Source organism: Diachasmimorpha longicaudata, chromosome 10 (assembly GCF_034640455.1).
Source record: "Diachasmimorpha longicaudata isolate KC_UGA_2023 chromosome 10, iyDiaLong2, whole genome shotgun sequence".
Taxonomy (NCBI): Eukaryota; Metazoa; Arthropoda; class Insecta; order Hymenoptera; family Braconidae; genus Diachasmimorpha; species Diachasmimorpha longicaudata.
In genome coordinates, this window is record NC_087234.1 from 4558268 (window position 1) to 4581223 (window position 22956).

At 40.4% G+C, this 22956-nt stretch overlaps 1 protein-coding gene across 4 annotated transcripts in view; it reads left to right on the plus strand.

Moving 5' to 3' along the window:
- The window catches only part of LOC135166407 (hemicentin-1-like), a 57550-nt gene extending 39125 nt beyond the window's left edge, over nucleotides 1–18425 (plus strand). For 3 of the 4 annotated variants that reach the window (XM_064128573.1, XM_064128574.1, XM_064128575.1), the window contains exons 6-13: nucleotides 131–282; nucleotides 2258–2533; nucleotides 2763–2922; nucleotides 5361–5695; nucleotides 6443–6809; nucleotides 12808–13056; nucleotides 13652–13938; nucleotides 16277–18425. In XM_064128573.1, coding sequence (XP_063984643.1) covers nucleotides 131–282; nucleotides 2258–2533; nucleotides 2763–2922; nucleotides 5361–5695; nucleotides 6443–6809; nucleotides 12808–13056; nucleotides 13652–13938; nucleotides 16277–16420 — 1970 coding nt within the window. In that variant the 3' untranslated portion in view covers nucleotides 16421–18425. Of the gene's footprint in view, nucleotides 1–130; nucleotides 283–2257; nucleotides 2534–2762; nucleotides 2923–5360; nucleotides 5696–6442; nucleotides 6810–12807; nucleotides 13057–13651; nucleotides 13939–15248; nucleotides 15469–16276 lie in introns of those variants that run through there. The other variant, XM_064128576.1, reaches the window with a different exon arrangement.
- Nucleotides 18426–22956: the final 4531 nt, after the last annotated feature.

The window sequence follows — 22956 nt, forward strand, 5'->3', positions numbered from 1 at the left end:
TCAAAAATATCGCCGAATCATGGTCGGCAATAACAACCATCCTGAAAAACCGTTCCATCAAATTTAACCACCCCCTCTTCCCTCAACAGGCCAATCCCCCAATAATACCGATGTCTATTTGAATTTCCAGTGAAACCGTTGCTGGTGAAGATCATCACAAAAGAGGACAAAGTATCATCCGGCAAAAAATATGCAGTAGAATGCAGATCGTGGGGTTCAAAGCCTCCAGCTGCCATGACTTGGTGGAAGGACAGCAGGCAAATAACAGACGTTATTCAAAACGTGAGTAAAAGAGGCGAAAAAAAAAAGAAACACATTGAGAAAGTGGATAGACTCCATCACTTACTCCACCACCTTTTCTCTCATTTTCCCCTCTCCCTCTACACCCCTCAGCCGATGTTATCAGACTGAAAGGCTTCGCATTTTTCCCTTCCCCCCCCTGCTCTTTCACTATCGCCTCCCACTGATGCGCAGTGGGTGATGATAATCCGCGTTGAGTTGGTGGGGTCGCAAAAGCCACGAGAACTGCACAACCCGTTCAACGAGTCGGTGAGGGAGATCGACTTTATCCCACTAATGCACTTGGCCAGTAAACCCGCCTGTGGAGTAGATGGTTTCTCGTCAAACACTCTCTGACTCTCAGACTCCCTCTCGCATCATCCCTTTCTTTGCGTTTATGCGGGTTTTTCCCGTTCTGTTTTGTTTATTTTCTTTTGTTGGGGTGTGTATGTATCTATGTGTGTGAATGTGGATTTTTTCACGATGGGTTTTCGTTTTACTTTGCCGTCTGTCAATATTTGCCGTCGCAATCAATCAAGCGTGTGCAGGAAAGAATGACAGACTGGATTCTCTGTCACTTGTGGAATCTACTGCGTCAGCGTGTCAATTTTATTTCTCATGTGGATATGCAACGGGCGAAGACAGATTCAATGGTGACTGAGGGATCATTTAATAGAGATAAATTTTACGGAATATTTCACTGGTACTACAACGCGTCAGATCAATTATTTTAATAATGTAATTTAAAATTAATGGCAATTCATCAAAGAAAAACCATAGGAAACCGTCTGTCCACCCAACGATTGAAATAATTCCCGCTAATCAGAACGAAATTAACAATCTTCATTCAATCATGAAATGAATTTCTCTCCAATAATCCCCACCGTTACCTATTAACTATCAATCCTCCAATTCAAAAGGACCCCTCGAAACTCTTCTTAAGCACTCTCCTCTCCCCCTAATTTCACGTGGAAAGCCACAGCAGCACGACGAACTTTTCTCAACAATCTCGCAAATCTCTGCCGACATTTCTTCGTTTTCTTCACGTCGTTCATTGCCCTCTCCCCCAAACTTTTCAACCCAAAGGTCCGCTTACTTTTCCCATTTACACCGAGTATCACGTTTCCACTCATCCCTCCATGTTTCTCCAGCTTCTCCCCGAAACTGAAGTCTCCTTTTTACTCTGTCAACGCTGAATCCCAGTGTTGTACAGGTTTACTCGGTGCCCAAGGTATCGCAGACGACTTTTACTGGGTTTGGCCTCTCAAGAGGATGAAGAGAGAGTGCTGACTCCACTAATCCTTGTCAAAGGTACGAAGGAGGTTGGCAATGTAGACAGAGAACTTGTCGTACACTCCACCAAGAGCTTTTCACCCACGAAAATTTTCATATTTCATCTATATGAAAGGCTTGTAATTGGCTGGAGCCCTTTCATATACTCAACTGCGAGGAAATACTTGGGTAGCTTCTCGTTAATGGAAGTCATAGAGCTTGTATAATTTTCCAAAGTCAGAGGAGGCTTGATTTCAGACACTTCCTGCAGACACTCCATCACCTTCTTTATAATCACCTGGAACCCCAGAATTACCATTGTAAAAGAAGCTGTCAAAAGTACCTCAATCGAAATTCTCCGAAAAAATCGAATTGATTTGAAACTTTCGATGGATCTCTCTCAACAGGTCCATATTCTTCATATAAAATTGGAATCGATTTTTCTAAATTTATTCATTTTATTCTACAACCATCCCCACATCTTCTCCCTAATCACCTGCAACCCCGATATTCATTGAGAGTAAAAAACTGCAGTGAGCAACACCACAATCAGAGCTTTCCTAAAAAATCCAATTATGCCTAATTGTCAATTCCCCCAGGTATTAACAAAATTTCCCCTTTCCTTCTTCCCCCTATTCTCTTCATCCTCAACTTGCCATCAATACGAATCAGTTGGCTCATTCGTTTTCTATCCTCACGTAACCAGTATCAACCGGAGAACAATCAGAGCATCAGCATCCTCGAATTCGTGCCAAGCATCGAGGACGACGGCAAGTACCTGACTTGCCGTGCTGAGAATCCATCGATTCCCGACAGTATAGTGGAGGATAAATGGGTACTAGACGTGCAGCATCAGCCGGTGGTCAGCCTCAGAATGGGTGTTACTCTTAATCCACACGGCATCAAGGAGGGCGATGACGTTTATTTCGAGTGCATTGTTAGAGCTAATCCGAGGGTTTACAAATTGGCGTGGTTCAAAGATGTGAGTATCATCATTTTTTTATATGCAATCGGTGAAATAAAAAATTAGCACACGCAAAAATTTTGAAATGATAGGCACAACTCTCCCTTCTCAAGGTGCACTTTTTTTCCCCAGTGTTTATTGAAAAAATAAACACCTAAATGAATACAAATGGCTCCGATCATCATAATTTCCTCCCACATAATCTTACCAATCTTACCGAACAATCTAATCTCCCCTCGATCACCAGGAAAAAGAACTGAAGAACAACGCAACAGCGGGAGTAGTTCGGAGCGATCGCTCCCTTATTCTGCAAGGCATAACCCGAGGGGCGGCTGGTGATTACAAATGTCTGGCGGCCAACAGCGAGGGAAAAACCGCCAGCAACACCGTAAAACTCGAAGTGATGTGTAAGTCCACCCAACCCCTACAAAAGCCCCAAACATCTGAATAACAAATCACGTTTTTTTTTCCCCCCGATTTTCCTCAATCGCCAAGCCCCACCGATCAGTCAAGCCCCATTGGACCCCGATAATTACTTAATCGATTTTTCCACCTGAAAAAAAAAACGAAGAAAAACCCCGTCCCCCTCGGTGTCACCACACCCCGCTAGTTAAGGTCAGGGCCGATGAGCACAGTGTGGTCACTGCATAAAGCCAAGTGGGAAAAAAAGAAAAGAAATAAAAATACGAGAAAAGTTTTGTAAATAGTACAAGCAGGGCAGTCACACGGAGACAAATTAGGAGAATTTTTGTGTTACAAGGAAAACGACACAAACGTTCCCAAGAATTAATTAAGTATTTCCCCTATTTCTTTACGAATTTCCCCTGCAAAGAGCACTTGGGCATTTTATACTTCCAATGCTAAACTTTCTCTCGTCCATTCGTGCAAAAATTGATGAGCATTGAGTTTTTGGCACTTAGTTTCTGTTACTGAGTAAAAGAATCGTTCCCTGACTTTCTTTCGCGTACGGGATAGCCCTAGACGAAAATGGAAACGTGCGAAAATCATGAGCAGTGGAGAGGGTTATTCTATTAGAATGATAGCAAGGATGAAGTAAAGGGGGAGAACACGGCGAATCACCAATGCCAGGGAAGGGATGGGAGTAGGGGGTAAAAAGAGACAGGTATATACGGCAGTCAGGGCGTATCTGCATCTTGTAAATGACCTAAGAGGGAAGGAAGGACTGGCGATGCATATTCAATGTATGTAAAGCGCAAACTGAATATTCATGTGTGGGTGAACGCGCCGGTCTCGGCAATGTGCTAAGCCCAGGGGTTTGAGGGGCAGGGGTGGGGGAGGGTACGAGAGAGAGATTGGATATCCCGGAGAGACGGCGCCATTCCAGAAGACGTAGATTCGGTCTCATATCTGTCCCAATAGTTCTTACGACCACGACTTGGTTATAGATATGACACTAAATTTCCACGTGTTTTGCGGAGAAATCCATTTTCGGAGAAATCAGTTTTATTCTGGGGGAGGGGGCCTTATGAGGACAATGAGATGTGGGTGTCTAATCGGATTGGACAATCGATTACTAAATCGCGGTTAGTATCAATGGAAATGGGTTATCGAGCGTCGATTGTACGATTCGATGATTTTAGTCGTAAATCAAGTGAATTTGGAGGGAGAGGGGAGTAGGGGGTTGCGGGTGGGTCGCTGTGATTGGGAGGGTTGGGACTGGGTGAATATTCGTATCTGATTTTGAATATAAAACGTACGAGATGGAATTTCATTTTGCGCGAGTGAATCGAACGATTCATCAGTCAAAAACGAAGTGCCCGGGGTTTTTTTTTTGTTTTGGAAATTGGGAGGGATTGATATGTCAACGTTACAGTGAAAATTAGGCTCTTCCTGTGAGGGAAAAATGAAATGAATGAATTATCGTACCTGTGGAATACAAAAAAAAACTAAGATAAATTTCGAGCTTCGGACAAATTTGCAATAAAAAACGAGAAATCTTAAATTCACGTCTTCCGTTCAGATACTAACGACATAATTTAAACGTGGAATCAATTACATTTACTCATGCATTTGTTTTTTATTCGAGAGGGAGGGAGACACGTGTTTGGGTTAGCCTCAACAGATCCTTAATACGGGACCACTCGAGAGGCCTCGTAAACAGTCACGAGCACTTGGGACTGGCTGTGGTACAGAGTTGACTCTGGGCATTCTATAAATATACGTAGATTGTGTGTATAGAAACGTATAACGTACACGAACTGATAGTTTGTATCGCTGTGAAACTTGTAAATCTCTTTCACCGGGCTTGTATATTTTATTAAAATATTCTGAAATGCTCAATCGATACTTGCCACTGAATATTCGATCGTTCGAGAAAACGGAATATGTATGCGAACTCTGGTCGACATATGTTCTTCTTCGAATAGTGTTTTATGGTGATTGGTGCTTGTCCTCTAGATTTGGAGATTATTCTTCTAGGGTTTGTGAATGAGGTCGACAAATATAGCTTCTATGATGTGTATGAAGTTAATGCTATCCATCAACGTGAATTGTTACGAAATGAAAATAGAGGAAAGGAAAAAAATCCTAAAATTCTTTGCAATCCATTCCATTCGGAAAAATCATCTGGACCTGCTTTACTCTGCCAGCACGACAATTTTTCTCATACCAGTCTCCTTGTGTACCGAAGTATTTCTTCATTGCACATCTTCATCAACATTTTATATCAAATGATGATACTCTTGCCTCATGGAGGCTCGATAACCGCGCGAATTGAACTCAAGTATATTTAACTTTCCAATCGATACGATCTAAAATTATTGAGTTGAGAAAATCGATGAATACAATATTTAATTTAAAAAACGACAATCTCTTCTTTCAACAGTTGTTCCAGTCTGCAAAGAAGGTAAAAGTGGAATTGTAGTTGGTGCACTGAAACAAGAGACAGTCTCGTTGATATGCGCCGTGGAGAGTCACCCGGTGCCCCTGACGTACCAGTGGACTTTCAACAATTCCGGTGAACTTGTTGATCTTCTACACTCCCGTAGTCACGCATTGGGCTCCTCAAATAGTCAAAATCCGGCTGAAAGTCTTAAGGAATATCAGCAGTATCATGGCTCAAGACTCAACTACACACCAGCAACGGACAAGGATTACGGAACGCTGGCGTGCCGAGCAACCAACGTACTCGGCAGACAACTAACGCCCTGCCTCTTTCAAGCAAGTATATTCCCGCCAGTTCTTCCGTGCCTTTCCATCTTTACTTGTTACTACTCTCTCTCTACATTTATTTTTCACTCTCTCCATGTGCTTCCTCACCACTGCACCTCCTTCATCTCAGTGCTATTTTTCGGTTTTTTTGTACCTCCCTTATTTTACTGCCACTCGCAACTTACATTGCGAAGCTACTTATCCCTCTGAAACGTATATATTTTCTCCCTTTTCGTGGCTGAGTTACTCGTCTTAAACGTTCGTGTAACTCCTTTTCCACTGTTTTCTTCAACTCTGAAGCATTGATTTACCCACAATGTGCAAATTCATTTAGCAATTAGCCTCTATGACTTCATAGGCTTCTCTCTTAGATAATTGTTGGTACAAAAACTAGTTACTACACATATGACCTCACTCCAAGAGTAATTTAATGCCATCTAACTAAATATAGCTTTCAAGAATTCCACATAAAACATTCCCATTTTAAATTCGTTCCACATAGAACTTATTTCAAGTGGAAGATATTGAATTTTTTGCCTGTCAGTGTAGCTTCCATTCACCAAATCTTATGTATCGATTTTCCCCCGTTCTACGGACCATAGAAATTCATCAAGTAATTACCGTAAACGATCCTAAATGCTAGCATTAAGCGCAATTATTCAACAATAGTCCCTGTCGGACTAATTAAATGAAAAGTTAGTGAACGCTACAATGGTTAATTTGCCAATAACTGTGGATTACCCCCTTGTTTTGCAGGTAATATCAGCGGGTCGTCCCCATGCACTGCACAATTGTACAGCATCTGAAATGTCAAATAGCATTGAAATTGACGATTACATTGGTAAATCAGGGTCAGGGTTAACAGTACACTGTTTGGAGGATTATCAAGGTGGTCTACCTATAGAGAGTTATCAGCTTGAAGTTGTTGGCGAGGAGGACGATGGAGAGATACTTTTAAATAGAACAGTACCAGCTGGACCGAATGGACCAGTCTTTGAGGTCGCTGGCCTCACTGCTGGCAGAAGTTATCGATTGTTCCTGTATGCTGTAAATAGCAAAGGCAGAAGTGAACCAACGATACTAGAGCCTGTCACTCTGAAGGGTGTCGCGATGTACACAACTGGTATGTTTTTATTTTTTTTTTCCTCCTAGTTTTATTAAATTCGTTAAACTATGGATTTTTACGTCACTCTGTTGCACCGCTCTTCAACAATGTGTGCTGCGTGGAAATTTTGATTTTATTTTTTTCCGTTCACGTGATTTAAAACGACAGAAAAATAGCGTTCGAGAGCCGACGAATTGATGTAGCACAAGTGCTAGATAGAAAGTGGAAAATGAAATATTGATGTCGATGATTGCTGAGAGTTTTTGAAACGAAAAAAAAAAAATAACCCTCGTTCATTCGCGTTGTCAATTAGACGCGTCTATAAATAATGAGCGCTGAAAAAAAATTGCAGCGATAAAAATGACGCTCGTCGGTTGTAAACTATCGTGTGTACAATTACTACTCGTCCTTCTTTTTTTCATTAATCCCCCTTTTCCGGACAAATGAACTTGATCAATGGTTAAAGCCCTCATTCCAAGAACAACTCCATCTTCATTACAATCACGACACTTCGAAATTGGAGATTTAAAAAATTATAAAAGGATAAAATCCGTTGTTTCACGCTCATAAAGCATTAATTATCAGATTCCCCTGGGTGAAAGGAAAATTTGAAATTCAAAAAAAAAAGATGAAAAAATATTGAATATCCCAGGGGCGTTATAAATTGGTGTCTATTCAATGCCACAGCATTGAAGACACCATGAAAGCGTAACGAACCGTAACGCCTGGCTCTCCCTCTCTCCCAGATATAATCGCTATTACACAAATAGTCGTAATGGTCGCGTCAGTATTGCAATTAGTGGGTTAACCATACTCACCCTTTCCCCTCGTCTCACTCTAGCTATTCCCTTCCTCCTTCAACCCACAACCAAACTCCCTCGAATAGCAATGGGGTCCGGAGAGTGAGCTAAAATCTGTCTCTCCTCCCCTCGTCACTCCCGGACCCCCCGCTCAATTTCCAAACTGTTACTGCTGGACGCAGCACTCCACCGAACCGCAGGTATCGTGCTCTGCGGACCTTGCAATTAACAAAACAGGTTATCTTCGATCATCAAACATCCGCAGACATACCAATTTGTATGCGATGTTGTGTTGAATTACAAAGGGCCTCGTTATTCTTCATACCTCGGAGTCAATCTCTGGTGGAAAGAGGAGCTTGTTGTGGTTCATAATGAAATATTCGTTAATTTTACAGGGGGTTCATGATGATTTCATAGGGGTTGCTGGGGTAAATTATCTTGCGCCTCGTCTTGCTAAGAGAATCACCATTAGAAAAGTTTTGATGGTTTTAATTAGGTACCAGAGAGGGAGAACTTATCGCTGAAGTTTACGTACATTATATTTATGATGATGACTATTTTTTACTAACTAATCGTAATTATCTTCAGTTGATTAAAAAGATATAGTTAATAAATAACCAATGGAAACTATCACTTGCATTCAATGAGACTCGAGAATAACTCGAGTAAAATAATTTATAGTTGGACTGTATCGTTAAAGCGATGCAACAAAGTGAGACAGACCCGTTACAAAAAAGAAAATATGATTTTATCAGGAGTGATTGCTGAGTAGAATTGATTGGAGAAATTGTATGGGGGGAAATTGATCTCAATCATGATGCCTCGGTCGACAGGTACACAATGCTCGCGACACAAGGGTCGGCCCAGGGTATCCTAAACTCGTTTATATCCAGGCGGTCCTTACCGTTTTACACAACACAAACACGGGGGAAAATACATTGTAGGAGCAGTGGAACGAGGTAAACCTCCTGCCTCCTGCCCGGTGCTATAATGCACTCCCCAGACTATATAATGGAAACTCATTGGTAACATACGGTACCTGGGTCAACACCGGGGTTAATTCTGTTTTCCAGTGCGATTTCCAACGCAATACTTCATCTCTGCTTCTACCTTCTGGTTTCGGTTTGTTCAAGTGACATTGAGCATCGGTTTTCATTTAAACATTTCCGTTATACTATTCTTTTTAAATGACATGAAATCTTTTGCAATTACTACTCCCATCGTTCATTGATTGTCGAGTATTTTCTATTATTCTCAATCATATTGAGAATAAATTCAAACACTCAATCTTGGTGATGAAAATTCCTAAAATAATTTATCGAAATTCTACAACAGAAGCGTTCATTACACGATCTCTCCTCTTCCTGAATGTACATCCAAGTGACATCATGAAGCCTAGGTTTTCATTTAACCACCTGTCAAACAGTCTTAACACGTGTCGACGTGCTACACGTCACTCTAAACCCCCTCAATTCTCGTTTATTTCCACCATCGCTTCCATTTTTCATTTTATTCTTGTTATTCCCCTGCATTCGGCCGCCAGCTTCATCGCTCCAGCGAAATTGCAAAGGGTAAATATTGATTTGGCGACCGAAATGCCCACCGCAGCGTCCCTTCGATTCGTGAAAGTGAGGAGACACTTTTCGTCCTCTCCTTCCGTCATCCGTTTTTGCGAATTCTCCTCTCCTTCACTCGTGCCAGAACCACTTGGTCCAGCCTAGCGGTTTTATTCATTTTTTTTTTCGAGGGGATGAGCGCTCGTCAGGTTTCGGTGATAAATCGTTTTTCCAGGATGATACCCTCAAGATGATAACGAACGTCTGTTTGCTCAGTATATGAAATAATATTATTCCTCCCGTAAGTTATGAAAATGAAATTTTTGAAGTGAAGAAAAATGCGAATATCATCACATCGAGGAGATGTTTAGTTTCCAATTCTGAAATTTTATTCATTCATCAATCCCTGGAACTAACCGAGAACTGACGGGGAAACTGCGACAAACATCAATATTATTCCTTCTCTATCATTCTCACATATCATCTGGTATGATTGGCAAGCACTCCAGCTTAACGTGTGTTTATGAGTTATCTATTATTTCAGCACTGTCGACCGATTTATCTTCCTCGGTTTTCCCTCCCTGAGAATGATTAATTGATACTTCCTCCATTGGCTCCTCAAAATCGCAGATGTAGTAGCTATTGATTGTGCAACACCTGGTGAGCAGAAGTGCTCGTCATCTCCAGACACCTACGTGATTGGCTAGTGCGGGGTCATGTTCAATCCATTACGAAAATTAAACCGAAGGGCTGAGAGAAAAGGGAACTGTGGGACCAACGCAGACGGTAAAAAGAACACTTTCATTTGGCCGAAAACCCCTAGGACATACCAAGTGCGTCTTCTTCTCGATTCATTGTTACACGGTACGAATCCCGGTGAAATGACGACGAGTGATAAGTAAGGAACGAGTTCGTGTGAGGGTTGTATGTGAGGTTGAGTGCGCCAACAGAAATTGCCGTCGCAGCGTTAGTCGTGAGAAAAATAGCAGAGGCAGAGAGAGAGAATAAGAAAGAGTAAAATAGAGAAGATGTGAAGTAAAGAAAAGATAGAAAGGGCTGGGGATTTTGGGGGTGAAAAAGTGGACCGAATGTCGAGACATTTGTGGGGGAAATTCAACGATCGTTCGTTAAATTGTTGATGACGTTGAATTTGCGGTTATTTTAATGTAACTTTTTTGCAATCGCGAGACTTTAGCTTTGAATTTTTTTATATTTCTGGAATTCTTCAAATTTTTCACCTGTGCAATATTTTATCCTTCCGTCGTCTTTTCAGTAAAAAAGTTATCCGACTAACTAGCCATTAAGGTGAAGTAGTTATCGGCAAGTGCAATAATCCATTAAACTGTTGATAAGATTGTATTCGTTTTTATCGTAAAACGAATTTTTGAGAATTGATGAGATGGCTACGGTCTCCATGAATGTCAAATAGCATCAGCGATCGAATTGTCGTGAGGAGTGGAAGGGGGTTGATCTTGTCCTTTGTACAGAATTCACGTATAACCCATACCCATGAACGTCTCACTGGGAGGAAACTTTGCCTTGAGCATTCTACGGGGATGGGTTTGAGGATGCAATTCTTTTGAAATTGGTTTTTTCGGTGTGCCACGGAATTGGAAGATTTTTTTTCTCTTCACTGGCATTTCGGTGAATCGCTACGCGTCCACGCCCGTACACCTTCTGCAGATAGTATCTCGTGATTGTTTGAGGATCAAACGATTTTTCAAGAGATTCCACTGAAGAGATTTAGATCGGGACTGAATTAAATATCAACAGTTACTCAATCATCGGTTTTGATAATGTAAATTGTTACTTGAGGAGACGTCTTATTATTGCTACCCAACCGTCAATCGTGAATAAAGTTTATCTCAAATTTTTTCGAAATAAAAGATCGTCAAATTGAAGCGCGAGCACTGAGTGTTGATGGAGATGAAATTTCACTCGGTTTTCGGATTTGCCAATTTTATTTTCACGATCCATTGACTTGAAATATGCCGTGGTGTGAGAAACTGACGAAAGAGGAGTGAAAGGAAATTCACTGCAGTTGAATTCAAACTAAAACCTATCGAAATACCTCCTCACTTCTTGTTTTGCACTTCAAAGTGGTACTTGAATTTCACGGTTAAAGGTTACGATCAATAGCCCACCGGCTCATTTAGCCTTTCGCCTCTGATTGCAAATTGTTCACCTCGAAGTTTGCTCTCTTCCGGTTTAATTATAGCACCAGTGTGGTACCACAATTCCACTCACTTGGACGGCGTAATGCCGGCCGTCTGCCTCTCCGCCCATTTCAACAGAGAAAAGCCCCCATTCCTCCTTTGATATTACAACGATGCTCATCCCTCGTTAACTGGAGTGCATATTCGAAAGCTAAAGAGAGAATGTACAACATTCTCATTAAATGTAACTGAAGGAACGGAGCGTCCAAAGAGAAAAACAGAATGCTTAAAAGAAGTTTTTGTGAGAAAATAATTATCTGATGAGTTCATCAGGCGACTTCAATGATGTTGACGATATCAATGCAACGGTCGACTATTCCGAAGTCATGAAAAGCATGAAGCACGTCAACGTACCGGAAAATCCATCACGAATGACTCCCTCCTCATTAATTCCAACTAACCATTGATGGAGGATCATCGTAATTCCGCAATTTTCCATCAGAATATTTAATTATTACTCTTATCCAATCTACAATTTTAAAGAACAAGATAGAACACATCAATCGTCGGAAAAGCTCATGAAGGTTCCCCTTTTTCGTTTCATCAATCTCCAAACACAATTCTAAGAACCAAAATTATTCAGAAGCCCAGAATCCCTCACCTTCCTTTCGTCATCAATTTCGAAGAAGCATAAATGGCTTATCACCACAATTCAGCCATTCCCATTCCATAACCCTTCCCACTATCCAATGGTGGCATGTTGTCAATGGTAGATGTACCGAATCCCGTAGACCAAAGAGGAAGCCTCACTGCGGATAAGCTCTGGACGTGTGCGTTAATTGATGTAATTATACTCTCCTTGCAACTCACCCCAACCTACACCTATCATCCCCCGTATGTCTGTACATGTACGTGCAATCACCCACGGAATACATGTTTCTCTCATTGGTTATACACATACAAGCAATCCAACAGTACAGAGAGGATATATCCGGCATACTGTGGTGCAACAGGACACGCATCTATTTATGTATCCATGGTCAACTGTAATAGCAACGTAATAGACATAGCTTCGTTAATTATTGTCCTGCTTATTAACCCAAGCCAAACTTGCCATTCCATTAACGCGAGAACAAGAGAGAGGAGAGATGATGGTTACAGGATATCGGGGCGTGAAACTATGAACCATCCGGTTGGCCAAGGAAAATGATACCAGCGTTCATATGCCCTTGCTCATGTCATCCATTCCTATTCATCGCGTTAATCTACCCCACGAATAACTAACAGACCCGAGACCTGGTCAGAGCTCCTCACTCCCGGCGATGAGGAACAATATTTTCATTTTGTCCAGCTGATAAGGACTACATTCTTTACTCATAATGAGACACCTTTTGAAACAGTACACGGGAGGTCATAATATTATTTGACATTTGGGTTCGGGTGAAAGGGGAGGAGACTTGTAACGACTCAAGTGGAATGAACAATTTGAATTAATTAAATTCAGGTAATACGGATGCCTCGGTGCTGAGTCCGCTGTTGCTGGGTCTGACCGCAATAGCGACACTACTTGCACTCGCGGTCGCTGGAATTCTAGCTGCATTGTACAGGAAACACTCGGGCGGCAGAAACGGAAGTCCCAAGCATGCACCAATCGTATGCGAAGCACCGAATACTGGTGCTACTACACCCGTACATCCGTCCAACAAGCAGGCGGTTGATGACATTGATCCGGATATTATACCGAATGAGTATGGTAAGCTGGGTGTCTTGTGATTTGATAATTTTTTGGGTCGTTTGTCGCGATGGTTTGGAAAGTGGCGACTGGGCTTCTCCCAGAATCAGATCAAATCATAGAAAATATTGATGATTTGGACCTCCGATGATAAATTGAATAAAATTCCTGAAAGCTTTTGTACTGAATGAAAGTAATCAGTTTACAGGAATTTTTACTTCAGATGATCGTTGCAGGTGAATCACATTTTCATTGATAAAAAAAGATTAATTATTCAGTTTTCCAATTTTCTTCAATCGCTGGAAACTCATTCGGTCTGAACTCCCGAATTTTTTTTCCGTTCCTCAGGCGATAATCGCCGAAAATAAAGTCCGAGTTATCACATTTAACTGCAATACCATTAACCATCTGTGCACTGAATTATTAACAATTCAGAATATTTTCAGTCATCAGTTCGCTCTCTCGTGAATTCAATCTATTTTTATCCGTTCACTTGCATAATTTGTACTCTGTTAATACTCGGAGGGAAAAGGGAGGTGAACTCGTCTAATCGATGCCCATAATCGGTTTACCCATCGCAGTGACTGTGAACGGCTTCCGGAAATCTGTTTTACAGAGCGAAGACCCTTGACGTATACACCAGTCTACAAGACACCACCCCAACGCCGTAGGAAAGAACGTGATATGGATGATGGTACGTCGCTCGAGAAAAAGCCCATTGTCGAAGCAAGTATGGATATCCATTGCGATACGGACGTGAGACTGATGGATGGATCATTATCGTCAACGATAAACTATCCGCAGAATCATGTTGTACATCAGAATACTTACAGTCAGGCACCGACTATGGCTGACTTCAAACAGATGGCGATGGACGCCTACAATCAGCGAAATCATCAAAATGTGAGTTTGAAAAAAAATATTTTTAATTCGAGAAAATGGTGTTCAGATATTAATCAATTTTTTCATAAATTTTGACTCCTGAATAAATTTTTCAATATCGTGAACACATAATTTTTATGATGAAAAATTGATTGTTTATGGAAATGCTAACGATTGTCAAATTTTGTATTTCCTACACCGTGAAAAATGAAAAAAATCCCAAACCTTCCCCTCGAATTCTTCCAATCATCCCTTAACTTCCTCCATCAAAATGCCGAAAACAGTAGAATAGCCCCAGCAAATGGAAACAGAACCCATCTCACTCAACTAACTGTAAAAAACTGGGAAACAAAAATATAGAGCACTCAATTTACCATTTTCAACAATGAAATTCACGTCACGATTCCGCAATATCCTGACTACTGTAATTTGCACGGAACCGAGTCGTACAATGGCGTAGAGAGGAGAGAAGTGGAAGTGGAGGAAGTCGAATAGGGGAGAGAGAGAGAGAAAAAAAATAGACATAGTCAATGAAGAGATAAGGGTTGCTTTTATTGTACGACGATCGCCATTTGTCCTGATAAATGCCCCTCTCCCCGTCCGCCAATCGTCTGCGTTCAACCACCCACCACTGGTTTCCCTCATTCTGAAAATGTTTGCTACTAAAATTGTGCCCCCATTCTCATATAAATGGCCACACCGCCTGCCTTCTCCTTTTTGTTTTTACCACCCTGGCGTTGAAAACCACCAGGCCCTTATCTACAGGGATACAGCCTTGATCGATATTTCGACACTTATACGAACGATTGACGATGTGAGTGACGACGGTGAGGGAACGAGGGATTGAAAATGCCCATCAAGCACAGGCAAACGTGAAAAAAAATTAGAACATCAATTTTCAAGTTTCAGAAGGGTACCGTGACTAAACACCTCTGTTTTTGACACTACTTATTAGCATATCATTAACAATAGTGCTACCTGATAATATCACTAGGCGAAATATTTATGCTGAATATTTTGTATGCGCGAAATTTTTGTCTGATAATATCTCGCTGTAGTATATTTTCATGGGTAATTTTTTCACGTGGTATATTTGCCAATGATAAAATGCTGTATTTAATAACCGCGGAAATTGGTTGATGCTTGCTTTCATGAATAGAGAGTTCTTTTTGCTCACTTTAATAAAAAAAAATGAGGGCAAAAAGAAGACGATACAGTTGCAATTTAATGCACGAGACTCGGCCACTCTAACTTTTCCGGTTTAACACGGGCTCTCGGTTATCTGAGCTCCCACGAGTTTAATTACCCAAAGTTTTCTCGATAATTTGCAGAGGTACGGGTGGAGGGAGTGAGAGAGAGAGAGAGAGATAGAGATGAGGAAGGGGAGGTGAGGGTGTAAGAGATGGAGAAACGTGAGGTACAGACGTACACAAGTGCACTTTTCTTCGAACTTGTAAATTTCAGTTTTTTTTTCTCCTACTCCAGTTGCATTTCCTTTTCTTGAGTGTAGTAGGTAGTCTTTAAAAAGATGGGATACCTCGAGTTTCTGGAGTGATTCAATATTTCATGGCTAGATGTATGCTTTTAGCTCTGTTGTATTCAATTCGGTTTATGGGACTGATGGAGGGTGTGATCGATGACGTAGCATTTTAAATTCATATTAAATAATCGGTCGTTTTGGGTATTCCTGTTGCCCATATTACGTAACCACATTTATTGAGTTAACAGGTGTATAAATAGATGAGGATGGTAAATTTTGAGTCATGTTTTAGAGTGAAAATAGAGCGGGTAGCCTAGGTAGATCGAGGTATTTCATTAGTAATAACTGCTAGTTAATTTTAGGATTAATGACGGCCTTCAAGTCCATCACGAGTGATCAATTGCTCACGAATGGATAGTGATCCAGTGAAATTTACTGAGCGCTGTCCTCTGTAATAATGATAGAATAATTTGAGAGACGAGTCCGGTCAACGGGTGCTTTAATGGGGTCGACTAAAATTGGATCCCTGAGAAAACCTGACGGGAAAAATGTTACAAATCTTTTTTGAGGTGCACTTATCTTTGAAATACAATTTACATCGTTGGAGTCTCAGAGTTAAATTCCAGGCAAAAATTATCATTATTTTCATAATGAGTCTGTGCTTCGCTTCATTTAATTTCGCTGTGATATATGAATTACAAATTCACGAAGAAAAAAAATTTCTAACCATCCTTATTCACTAATGAGCGCATAAAAAACTTTAGAACTTGACCGAAATCCTATATCACTTGCTCGAAACTTCCATGACACCATTACTTACAGCTCTATTACCAAATGTCGGAATTTCGCTAATTCCAGTTCTCTGAATTTTTAATACAGGTCTATTACAGCCTGCAGAGGTCGAGCAAGGGACTGGGGCCAATATCCCAGAGGCCAGTGTCCTCATCTCTCTCGGCACACGGAAAGTTTCACCAGCCGGAAGTGGTCACACGCTCGAATCGAATACAGGAGAGTTGTATATGAAGAACACACACAGAGGGTGTAGAGAAGGACGGAAAATACACTATGGTGTAGAGGTTCTACCCCTCGTGAATGTGAGCCCTTCTGTTGTTTTACTATTTTTTTTTCTGCCTCTCCTTTTTTATTTTTCACCTACTGTTCAAGTGGCGCATTCACGCGTACGTCGTCGTACACATGCGTACGATCAAGAAAAATGTTTTTGCGGACCAGTGGCCTGTGTCGAGAGAAAAAAAATAATAATAAGGGGTGGACACGTTCAGCGAGTTGTGAAAATGCTCGTTGGTTCACTGGGCACAAAAGTAAATTTGTGTTTGTGATGAACACAAAATGGAAATAGTGGAAATGGTTGAGAACATTGAAATTGTTTTTATTCCATGTACAAACTAATACCTAATTACCGTAATTCGTGTTTTTTATAATGAAGTAGACGGGTGGACGCGTTGATTGCACTATAAAAACTAGTGTCTTAAATATTTAAAACGTCTTAATTTCAGACATTGAGTCCGAATAAGGTGGCTCGTCGGCCAATGTTCCAATAAGACGTCGGTAATTCATTAGCGACGCGGTAAGATGGTTCAAGTTGATTTTGATTATTCAGTTTTCAATGAATATCTCGAAATGTGATCATTATTTCGGTATTTTCCACAGATATTCATCGAAAACTCTTCGCTACTGAATTCCAAACAAAAGTTTCTCCGGTGTATAGGTAGATTTTAATAGATTATATACATAATAAATTTCTATATTTTTGTCCCTCAAAAACTAGGTATTACGTGAATGTAAATCAGTGTTGTGTGAGCGTCAGAAAAGCGAGCTAACGTAAAAATCCGTCTCTCAGATTAAAGAGATTCAAGTAGTTCGGACTATCTTCCTAATGCTCTACAGAGTTTGCGGAACGGACCAAGAGTATTTTTTAGACAGCATTAATCTTAGTTTTGGAACACTTTTTCGAGAAATCGATTTTTGATAACAACAAAATCATCGACGCGTACATGATTATGTGCATTAAATTCTCTAGTTTTTTTATCACATTAAAAAGAAGTTGAGTTTCTGGATGTAATTGCAAATGATCAAATCAAAAGCTTCCTCACGTTTCTGACGTCGAGAACGATCCGTTCAAGTGATACTTCAACAGAATTTACAAGTTTATATGGGGGGTCTTTGAAATCTTCTGAAATCTTATGAAACTTCTTGCAGTACTAAAGGGACTCCAGAAATTTTTCAGAAATTGGTGAGACGTTTTATGTCACCGAGGTATCTCTCCAAATCATGTCGATGGTACGCAAAATCGAGATTTTTTCTTCCAAAAAAGGCGCTCGCGTAAACGAACTACTTGGATATCCTTAATGAGGACCGAGAGCGACACCTTGGAACCGTAACAGGCGTCAGGTCATTATAACGAACGAGAAAAAAAATTTGACACACTTATCCTGGGGGAAAAGGCCGACGTTGTCAATAGTGCAAAGAAACAGACGAATCGATATGTCTGTTCTGTCCAGCCCAAAAAAAAAATCAAGAAAAAGGCGCCCCAGTGTCCACCACTCGAACGTGACAACATTGAACCGATGGTTAGGAAGTTTTTCGATAGTTACAGTGCACGAGTGTCACTCTCGCATGTTTTCTGGCGCATTCAGAGACCACCTATCTCTGTTCCCTATAAACCGAAGCGTCAAGTGTGTCTGAAAAAGCATTGGTGGTGAGTATCTCTCTCCACCCACATTTCTCCTGTGTGTATCTGACAGCCTCTCCCGCCAAAATAGATTTTTGTACAAAGTTAGTGAATATATTGAGGTAAAATGATGATTAAAATGATAATTCTTTGTTAATCATATTGTAAATATACATGAGAGTCTGATTATAGTTTAATTAGGGAATTTTAAACGAATGATGAAAAATTGTGTACGAATTTAACTTGGTAATTATGTTTGAAGGGAATGAGAAAAGTGTAACATACTAACTCGAGAATATATACGAATAAAGAGGAGGAAACTTTTTCCTCTTGTCTGTTTTACAACGGGCCATTTTATTCTTCCAGTAACTCCTTATCTCTGAAGAATACGTCACTACGTCTAGGGAAATAATTTATTTAATTCAAATAAGGTCACTTAAACAGCACGAAATAAACTTTTTATTTTCATTGAAAAGTTCTATTTGAGTTCTACCTAAGTGATTGTTTGGTGATTAATACATCTTCATTGGATTTATGTGAATTGAACGTTGATGATGTTTTTTAGCGATGTCAATAATTTTTTCAGGTATAATTTTCATTATATTGTAATAAATCGTCCAAAGACATGGACTGGTGAGAGAGGTTTGAGGTCTCCCATGAAAGCCCGTAGAATAACCGATGAAATTTTCCCCCGAAAATGATCTCCTGAAAATTCTACGCTCTACGTGACTGGAATAGAAGGGAGTCGCTCATCCCCACCCATTTGTAAGTGGCCACTTTATCGTTCACCCGTTCGTCGACCTTCATCACTTGGCTCACTCAAGATTGAACGGCACAAGTGTAAATATATATCACCCAACGTTCATCCAATTTTAACGAAAGAAGTGTCACAAACTTTCTGAAGCAAAAAGATCGACGCCAATTGATTTTAGTACTTATTTGTTTTTTTTGTGAAGGAAAAGAAGAAATAGGAAAAGTTGGTTTTCCTGTTGATTCAAGATTTATGAACCCAACACCACCGGAGGGTATTTGTACTCCAATAGCTCAAACCCTCCAGCAATTTTTACCTTACTAAGTATACCATAAGAAGAACCAGAGAATATTAGTGGAAACAATCCAGGTAAAATTCCACTGTTATAATTAAAATTGAGGTGGTATATGTCCACATACTAAATGTTTCCCCGAGCCAAACTTACTTTATTTCTTAACTATTCATAAATAACTTCAGTTTTGTGTAATTAAATTAATTCGCTACCAGCAGTATCAAGAAGAATGAGACCGAAACAAACGAATTAATTTGCTCAATTTTTTATTGCCCTGGTGGGACTGATAGAAGATTACGAAAAATATTTTAAAAAATTTCCTAGCACCCTCAGTTTCTACGATATTTCCAAAATAAACCACCAAAGATATAAGTCAATTTATCGAGCTTTACCACACCACTACAGAATTTTCCTCCGACTTTTCTCTCCGTGATAAACTCGAGAAACTCAAACGAATTAATTTTGATGAAAATTGAAGGGAATTAGTTCCCTCTCATCACTCGGTTTTTGTTGATTTACATTTGAATTCAATTTCTGATTAATTATTCATAGATCAAGGCTCTCCGTCCCATCATTCAATTTGCCTTGGTAATGTGGGAATAAATAATAAATAGACTTGGGTACCACATTGTCAATCGGTGTAACGTTAACAGGCATGAACTGTTGGCAATTAAATTCATCGAAGGACACGAGTGGATCCGCAAGGAGAATGAGAGTGAGGTACATTATCCACCGCATTTTGATGGAGGGCAGCGGTGCGAAGGAGGAGAAGGGGAAGGGTGGCTGATGCAAGGATGGGGGTGCGGGTAATTCGAGAATACCCGGGGGTAGAACACCCCGAGAGTTACACTGTTTGCATACATTGTGCACCCTCGTCTGGCTAACAGGGTAACCAGCCGGCCCCTTTACCCTCACCTTCAGTAATACCCCCATCCACCGTCAAACCTTCGACTACCCCCCAACCCTCATTCCAGCCATTATTCTATGTGCCAACGTCTCTAGGGCTGTTAAGGCGACCCACTCTTGCATCCTCCATTCTCTCACTCTTTCCCTCTACGTCTTCGTACCAGTTTCTAGTCTATATAACCATAATCACTATCCAGTCGAGCATTATAATTGTACGACATCGCCCTTCAGTCAGCCTGTTATCGTCGCTTATTCACTTGGTAAACTTACATATTTTATCGACGAGTGGATACTAAGGATATGAGGTTTTAAGCAGAAAAATCCCAGTGTAAGTTATGCGACGAAACGGTCAATGGATTTACGGTGACTTCACTGTCACTTTGATATCTAATTTACGTCATCGCATCGTTACGCTAATTTCGATAGAAATATCGATGTAATGACGTCGTCACCTTAATGTATGCAGATCTGCGCAGCATTATTTCCCGTAGCACTCAACCGGTGCTAAGTGCTTAAAAAATGGGATAATTAAAAAATTGTTGACAGTCGAAACGCTCCGTCGAGTGGAAATATCCGATTGTCGCCAGACATCGTAAATGATGCAATTCCGATAGCACTGATCATTACTCGTCGGGGAGATCGCCCCGTTAAAATGCCGTAGATTTGTTCGGCAAACGAGAGGTTGAAGGAGATTGAAAAAGACGGCAATGGTGAAGGACTAAAAAAGAAAATAGTTGTGAGGTAAGCACAACGTAGGGAATCGAACTGATAATTTTGACGGACAGCAAGTGATAGCCAAGTAAATTGTTATCCGGCGGGAGAGACTTCTCCTAAGAACGGATTAATTTTTTATCTCAACAGAGAAAGGTAAAACATCGGTAGAAATTATCTAATTGTTTGGAAAGAAATCGTATATTGTTCAGTACAATGTGGCTGGTGCTGTAGAAGTTGGAAAAAATTCAGAACAATTATTTAACAATTTTATTAATTTGCAATAAGTCCGTACTATTCCGAGTTCTTTAGTGAATCTGATTTGGAATAGTATTTTCGAAGATATCACACTCTCTGTTCAGTTTATTCTGCAAAAGTCTATTCGCTCGTTGTCTCTTCTAGTTCTTGGATATACATCAGTGAGATAGCAACAATCGTCAGTGGGTAATCGTGGATCGATAGTGGTTGAATGAACTATGATAGTCCATGAGACTTTGTGTGTTTAACGAAACACTCTGTAGCTTGAGAACCTGAAATTAACATGAATATTTAAACTAGTAGGTGCTTCATCGATCGAGAGTGAAGCCAACCGGTTGAGTTGGGTGTCGGTTGCACGGAAATCGATTCCACCAGGCGTATAAGAAAATGGCCTGTCGTGTGAGATCACGGATAAATCGTAATTCCAAGGTGGGGAGGAAGGAGTGACTTGCCGACCACCCTTAAACGTCACGTTTAAAACGAGAACTGGATTTATAGCACTCGGCGATTGTTCAGAGCAGAATCCAAACTGACCATTCCATAGATCTTATCGAAATCTCTGAATCAGTGATTAAATTTTCATCGTGAGTCCCTGGATTTAACGGCGGATAAAGAAAATTTGTGCTGAGGAGAAAATCCGGTAGATGTTGAAAAAATAATTCCTTGACCACAGTAAGTATTCCAAATAGAAATGAATTGAAGAAGTATTTTTTATGTGAGGAAATATCGGTAAAAATCCATGAACCTGATATTTTCTCCAATGCTCATGAAGTTGCAAAACTTCTGAGAAAAGAAAGTAATCGAAAGTTGGAAAATTAACGATGGTCTTCCCAGTACGCCCATTAGATATTCAGTGCAACTCGACACCCGTTCATTCGCTCCACAACTGCTTCTTGAAAAGTTAATGATCTTCCACTTGAGAATCGTGAAGGAAATATGAGAATGAGTTGAGTTGTAGCATAAGTTTGATGGTTCAATGGGGGCTAAGGAGAAGGCTAAATTCCATTGTCCATGAGTCGGTTTCATTCGTCAAGGATGACTGACCTGATTTATATTTCACAGATATTCGAGTATTTTATACTTAATCATCGGGTAAAGTATTATTGTTTTCACATTCGATGAATAATTTTCATCCGATTTCCATCACATTTCGTTAGGAAAAATTTTTCGTAGCACGGAAAATACAATTTTTCGATCACTCGATGAGTTCCCATCCAAAAGTCCAATCTAATCATTTTTTCGGATCGTCGAACCTTGTTCTAGCCATTCAATATCGAGAATTACATTTCAATTTGCAAAGTTCAAATATTAAATCTTGGTAATCATCAGAAAAAAGCTTTGATGTTCGAGTATAAATATATTTCACATGAAAAATAAATCCGAACCACTCGAATGTGAATGTTATTAATCACTTTGATATTTTTCTCCTGCCATAACACATTTTTGATGAAATGACAAGCTACTGGGTCACCGTATACATAAACCAATGTGCAAATTCACTCTGCATCCCTGGAATTACGATTTCCCCTTTTTTACGACACTTGGAAACAGATCTTTTACGATTTTTCTTGAAACTCGTGTGAGCTGGCTTACTCCGACCTTCATTCAAAATGCAACGGAGTTGGTCAGTCTCGCCAGGTTCTCCACCACCCATCCCCAGCTATCTCTTTCAACCAGTGGTAGCCCGGACAAAAAGTAAAGTATAAAAAGAGGGATCATGAGAGAGGAGAAAAAATACGACAATACTGCCCAGGGAAAAAGGCAACGCCGGAGTTTCTTTCTCCTGCTTGTTGTAGGGGGAGGATAAAAATCGGATGGGTGGTACCCCACGGAATACTCCAGAACTGGACAAAAATTTTCAACGTCACATACAGGGACAGTGGGGGCTGAGGGGACTGGGTGTGCACGCAGTGGTCTGACTTTACGAACACCTACAGCCAGTAAAGTGTTGG